Raw genomic sequence first — 6,744 nt, forward strand, 5'->3', positions numbered from 1 at the left:
AAATGAAGAAGAATACCAAAACAACAACACATGGTACATGCATTAAATACATTTTTACAGCATTATTAAAGACTTGAGTTTATTTCAATCCTGAGAGGGAGCAAGGAGCATAGGTGGAGGAGGAGGCTCTCCTGTAATGCCAACAATGGCCAACAGATCTGACAGAGATGCCACAGAGAACAACGGAAAGAATATGTTAGATTTCAAGTTCACACTAGATCGAGTTGGAAAATCGCAGATTTTGGTGAAGAAACTAAGAGAAGAATGGAAAACTAAGAGAGCCGGTAAGATTAGGGTTTTCTCTTGAAATACATTTGCTTTAATACTGCTACAGAGCTGACTGAAATCAATCATACAAAAAAGCCAGTTAACTAGGCTACAAAAGCAATTGAAATCAAACATACAAAAAGGATACAAAGATTTTATAATAGTTCATAATTTAAACCCAAGTGGTTAATTCAGTAAGAAAATGCCTCCACACTCTAGAGTTAAATCCTGTAATTAACTTGCCAAACCATGTTTACTGATTATGGCTATAAAAGCCAGGAGAACCTCACTACAAAAGCAATTACTCCTGAAGGCCACAAAGGTTTTTCAAGGCAACAAATGTCTGTCAAGTAACGAGTATTTAACTCACGAAAGTTCCAACAATTCAAAGGTTTTACAATTGATACGAGTTTTGAGGACTTCCTATGTGAAGTTTATCCAATAGCAAATACAATTAATGAAGCTCAAAATGAATACACCCAGTCTTATATGTACCTACCAAGAGTGAATAACAACTCAAATATATGCAATGGCACCATGAGTGGAGTTGCTTCATCATTTACATCATCTTTATCAGAATAATCAAATTCATCAGGACTCATCATATCACCATCCTACATGAGAAATTTTAAGGAAAAAAATGCAGTGTTTAGCATTGTGACTCAAGCTGGTAAAATAATTCTCTAATGATAAGCAACATCAATTGGGTTTTTTTTATCAGCTAACAATAATTGCTTACGATTTCACAAGCCAATAGAATTTCAACTAAACAAGTAACAGACATTACATAATAGAAGCCCCACTGACAAAGTAGACCGAATTAAGCAGGCTATTCAGAAGATACCTGCAACAGCTCCTTATCATCATTAGCATGAGCTGCTTTCGCACGTTTCCGTTGCAGAGTGCTGCCTTCTTTCCGAGTCGCAAATCGTTCATAAGCTTCATCTAGGAATTCCTCTAGATGATCATCATGCCTGACAAGAGTCAGGGGGAGTTCAAATGCATCGAGAAAGGGTATAAGAACCTTAACCAAGAAGAAACTGAAACTCAAAAAGAATTGAAATGTTAAAGTCTCTGTTCTTCATTAGAGTCAATCTCACTGGATATATATCTTCTTGATGGACAGCAGCTTGAGTTTCTCCACTCTCATTGTCTTGCAAATCGTCATTATCATCATTAATTTGTGTGGAATCAACCACTGGTAGTTGTTTCTCTTGCTGAAGTGAAAACAAACATTGTGTAAGAAGTCTAATTTGGCCTTTCAAAAAACAAAAAATAAAATTAAAAATAAAAAAAACTCTGAATCGTATTTAATTTGTGTGAGAAAAGATAGTTCTTTGTAATACAATTAGGCTTGCCAGTTTTTCACTCTTGAAATCGCTCACCAACAACTTGTAAGATATTCAATCTTGCTTGTTCACATTTACTGATTCTGTGTTATAGTTTAGTCTCTCTGTTTGTTTGTTCTTTCCTTTCTCCCTCTTGTATTTCCTTCAGTTCCTCATATAACTCCTTTTCAATCTTATATCTGACTATTCACTGTCTTAACACAAAAAGGCTTATAAAATTACAAGAAAACATTTTCACGGTTATTTACCAGTCATAAAAGTGCCACTTTTCTGTTTTTCAAACATCTTCAAGTCTATTTTTTCAGAAACAAATTACTGTACTAAGATATAAAAATTTCTGTATAATTAGCAGTAGAACAAACAATTAAATTTCCCATTGCCTATTTTACTCCCCACATAAATAATTTTATTACCGTCAGCTAGCTCAATACAAACTCAAACTTCATGGTAATTAACGTTGGAGACACTGATTTTGAAAGAATTATCTAACCTTGATGGAAGCAAGAGAAAATAACTCGTGATCTTGGTATCAATCCTCCGTTGCATCTGTATTCATCCCTGCTGCTTTGTGGATTTTGTCCTGGATAGTGCAAGAAATGGAAAATGCTAACCAGCCAGAAAGGAACTTCAAACCACAATATTAAGAGTAGTTTAAGAAAAGTAGCATATGTACCTTTGCTCGTCTCTTTGCCAAGAGTTTCTTCGCTTGTTGTTTCTTGCACTCCACAGCATAAGACAACTCCTCCATTTCCTTAAGTACATGGTTGTCCTCATCACCCTTTTCCTTGTAATTTTCAGTATTGGTAGCTTTTGATTTAACCTTCGGAGAAGGTAAGAAGGCCTTTCTTGTATGCATCTGCCTTCTTCAGAAGTGAAAAGAGAAAACTAGCACATAAGCGGAGATAACACAGAAGGCCTCATAAAACTAGCTTTTGTATGGATCTCCCCAACATATTTTATGTTTTTGAGTCATGTCTATTGACAAAATAATAATTTCGGATACATCATTTGGAAGAAAGGAAGAGGTGAAATGTAGAAGATTTGTTGCCAAAAAGAAAAATGATTAATGACAAATAACACAGAAAGACAACATAATACGACAGTAAACTACCAGAATTCATTATCACGAATGGCAATTGTCAAGCATGAGTAAAAAATGGCATAACCGACTTACTTCAGCAAATGTTTGAAATCCTGCTTCCCCAAAAACACGCAGATCATCACAATCTGCAGCAGAATCAGGTAGAACCCACACTTGAGAATTTGTTTTCAAGCCCACTTGTCTGGTGTTTCTTTTCAGCCCAACACCATGCCAGGAACATAAGGGAACTACAACACGTAGCCGACCAATGCAAGCAGATTGAAAGTAAAATTACCTCCTCTGTTGTTAATACATGATCTCCGACAGGTAATTACACAAGCAGAATCGTTGAAGAAGATAGAAGTCACAGACCCCATGACATCCAAGGGTGACTCTGACCACACAAAATCTGAAGCCAGGCACACCTTCCTCAAAGTTGTATTTCAATCCTCGTAACTGCAATTTAATATTGCTAACAGCACTCAGAACCATGCCTGCTGATATCTTTATTATGTTAATAGATGAAGCTGTTATCAAGCTATCCAATGGACCAACACTAACGCATGTGATCTAGAACACACCCTTCAAGATTTCTCTTTCGCTTTGACCCTCTCAGAACATCAACAACCTGCAATAAGCAATCAATCAGTAAGGTACAGTATCAAAACAGGAAGGGAAAAAATTTACATAACTTAATAACATAGTAAGTGAATTGGACATCTAACATCTCTAAAATAGTAGAGCCTTACCTTGGGTGGCTCTATGGCTCTTTGAAATCAATCATATCAAGCAGACGAGGGTCTTTCTTGGCAGCAGCCTCGTATTTTAGACCGACAACAGAGATTTCAGCCGATGTTGATCAACTAGCAACAGGTTTTGTGAACTCAACTCTTTCAAACAACTGCATTTAAAATTCTAATTTAAGCCAGCAAAACATTCTAGAAACATAGAGCATCCACAAAGAATTTAGGCTCCATCTGTTGCAGCTCCCCCGAAGAACCAGTTTCCCATCAAGTAAGCTAGAGTGGGAATACCAAGCAATCAGGGAAAATTTTCGGCTCTAATTGCGCAAGGGAGATGCCTAAAAACATTTCAATCAGAAGAATTAAAAAAAAAAACAGAAATTGATACCTGCTCGAGACAATAGAGAATGGCAATGTAGTCCTGCGACCTAGAAACTGAACACAACATATCAGTAGTAGAACTTCCTCCACGAGAACTGACATGCCTCCTCATCCGGCTCATCAGGAACTTCTCCCTGCGTGACAATGGAAACGGAAAGGGGAGCGCGGCAAGACTGTAAATTCAAAAAAGCCATTTATTTCTCAAAAAAAAAAAAAAGGAAGTCAGTTCTGTAACACGCCAACAAGTTCACGGTTCTATTTCATATCTGCGCTCTCCGGAGAAGGGAAAAGGAGGTCAGTAGACCTTCCTCCGTGAGAACTGACATGCCTCCTCATCCGGCTCATCAGGAACTTCTCTCTGCGTGACAATGGACACGGAAAGGAGGAGCCCTCTCCTGACTAACGGGGATGGGAAGGGCAAGACTGTAAATTCAAAAATGCCATTTATTTCTAGAAAAATAAGGCAAAATTGGAATTGATTAGATAGGAAAGTGGGAAGATAGCAAAACTGACTCTCGTTTAGGAAACTCACTACGCGTCTCTAAACTCACTTCCGCTATAAAATCAAGGGCTCACTCCACTCCACTCCACTGCTCGTGCTGCTCTTCTTCACTGTCATTCATGGCTAATCACCCCGCTGCTTCTCCTGTGCCACCTGTTCCATTGATCGATACTCGCATACTTCCCCCTGGAGAACCTCTCTCTTTTGATATCTCCTTTAACCCTTCTTGCCAAGCCCCAGTTCACCCTCCCACGGCAGTCATCTCAATCTGCCATCGACGCAAGTTCTTCTATATGGGTCCTATGCCGGAGAGAGGCCATGTTAATCAAGTTATTTTCCATACACCTGCTGTGTGCTTTCGACTGCCGCTTTCTTTATTGTTCGATCGGAGTCGCTGGCAGAATGTGGCCTCCGGAATACTGCACCACTTCTCCTTCAGCTCCGAGGCCTACGCCCAACTCCTTCGACATCTCTATATTCTTGGAGCTGATTGGGCGGAGCTCGCTTTGAGGCATGGGTGTACGAGGTTGGATATGGCGGTCAGACGTGCGTGAGAGGACCGAAATCGACTTTCCGCTACCGATTCCCGCAGACCCTGAGTCAATGCCGCCGGTAGAAGAGGCTTCTGTCGGCCAGAACATGAAGTTGAAGGAGCTCAGCGAGATAGCTGCCGGAGAGACGTGCGCTGTTTGTTTTGAAGAATTCGGAGGATCGCCGAAGGCGGTAACAGAGACTCCATGCTCGCATCTTTTCCACACTGAATGCCTCCTTCCATGGTTGAGCAGAGCGACTACATGTCCTCTCTGCAGATCCTCCCTCCGATTCCCATGATCCAAGTTGAAAGTTGATTAGTTGGTTAGACGAATCAAATTCTTGTTTCTTATTTTTTATGTAAAAAGATTGTTGATTGTAAAGAAACTTTCTTACGTGTATCCGCCACCATGCAAATGATGCTGTAACAGATCTCCACTTTGCATATCTGAAATAAATTGATCAGATAGGAAACAGATTCAACGGCTTTTAAAATTTCCTCAATTAGATTAATATGTGAGACCTTAACTATTCCATAGCTGGTTATGATAGTTTTCTGGGTAACTGATCTTATCAAACATACTACTCTGTTTTGATGATTCGACTTAACTACTAGATAGCTGGTTTCGATAGTTTTCTGGGTAACTGATCTTTTCGAACATACTCCTCTGTTTTGATGATTCGACAATTCCTTTCTTTCCTAGTTCCTAGCTTTCAGGTCAGAGAAGGCAAAGAAGTCAAGGGATGTAAGGAGTGGAGTTAAATCTATCTTTAATCAGCTTAACCCCATTTTGAAAAGTGAGTACTGTGCCTGCTCTCCTTAAAGAAAGTTCACGGTTCTCAACCTTGTTGAAATGGTGATTACAGTAGCATCTTGTTATGGTCGTTCTCGCATAGTGTCGCATATTCGCGCTCTGGGGAGGGAGCATAGGTGGAGGAGGAGGCTCTCCTGTTATGCCAACAATGGCCAACAGATCCGACAGAAGTATTTTTAAACTCTAAAATAACTTTTTTTGTATAATTTTTTTAATTTATAAATATTTTAAATCGATAATAAATGGGTAAGACTTAAGAGTAAGATTTTTTTAATTTATAAATATTTTAAATCAATAATATGTTAGTAAAATTTTTAATTAATTAGTATACTTATTTTATTTTTTATTTTTTAAAATATAAAGTAATAAAAGTGTAAAGATAAATTTTATTTTTAATTAATAAATATTTTAATCGATAATAAATCGAGTTAAATAAGTAAGAGTTAAATTTTTAATAATTTTTTTATATTTTATTATTTTAGATATAAGGTAATAAAAAGTGTATTCATAAATTTGATTTTTAAAATAAAAAAATTATTCAATTTTTTATCATTTAATGACATGGCATCTTACATGGTAGATGGCGTGTCGGAATAGTGACATGGCAGTCGATGTGTCCATCTACTGATGCAGTGCAAATGACGTGTGACACGTAATCAATCAAAGCTTACCTGTCACGTTTGACTGTACACATGTTCAGTGGATCGGTCAAAGTTGGGTATTTTTCAAAATAAGTTGATAATGTCGTTATTTCTCGAAATAAGTTTTTTAAATTGGGTATTTTGGTAAACAGGGGGTGGACACAGGTTGGGTTAGTGTCGGGTTTTCGAAAAACCGAAACCAATCCCGAAATGTCAAATCAAGCTTTGACTCGATCACCTTCTCTGGCCTGTCCCAGTAAATTTTATTTAAGCTTGACCTGTCTCCGACCCGTCCTTACCCTATTTTATATTCCTGTGTCATTCCTACCGTCCACAACCCACAAGGTGAAAATTGAAATTTGAACCTAGGGTTTTTGGGTTGGGTCGAGTTAAGTTCCCTATGAAACCCGACTGGATGCCCACCCCTAACTTCA

General features: G+C 38.2%; 1 protein-coding gene across 3 annotated transcripts; it reads right to left on the minus strand.

Moving 5' to 3' along the window:
* Positions 1–580: 580 nt before the first annotated feature.
* Positions 581–3,963, minus strand: LOC137953579 (uncharacterized). Of its 3 annotated transcripts, XM_068801013.1 has the most exons (10): positions 3,829–3,963; positions 3,447–3,598; positions 3,279–3,325; positions 2,993–3,191; positions 2,791–2,843; positions 2,290–2,479; positions 2,107–2,196; positions 1,368–1,484; positions 1,112–1,241; positions 581–881 (listed from the first exon to the last, which is right to left on the minus strand). In XM_068801013.1, exons 7-10 carry the CDS (start codon positions 2,160–2,162, stop codon positions 753–755), a joined length of 432 nt encoding a protein of 143 aa, XP_068657114.1. In that variant the 5' UTR covers positions 2,163–2,196; positions 2,290–2,479; positions 2,791–2,843; positions 2,993–3,191; positions 3,279–3,325; positions 3,447–3,598; positions 3,829–3,963; the 3' UTR covers positions 581–752. The 3 variants fall into 3 exon arrangements, with proteins under 3 accessions (XP_068657114.1, XP_068657115.1, XP_068657116.1); XM_068801014.1 differs by having other exon boundaries at positions 2,107–2,479; positions 2,993–3,153; XM_068801015.1 differs by lacking the exons at positions 2,993–3,191; positions 3,279–3,325; positions 3,447–3,598; positions 3,829–3,963 and having other exon boundaries at positions 2,107–2,479; positions 2,791–2,884.
* Between the last annotated feature and the right edge of the window lie 2,781 nt (positions 3,964–6,744).

The sequence above is a fragment of the Aristolochia californica genome, unplaced genomic scaffold, assembly GCF_029961685.1.
Source record: "Aristolochia californica isolate CCGP_79_NKW_82.1479 unplaced genomic scaffold, dmAriCali1.0.hap1 SCAF_16, whole genome shotgun sequence".
Lineage (NCBI taxonomy): Eukaryota > Viridiplantae > Streptophyta > Magnoliopsida > Piperales > Aristolochiaceae > Aristolochia > Aristolochia californica.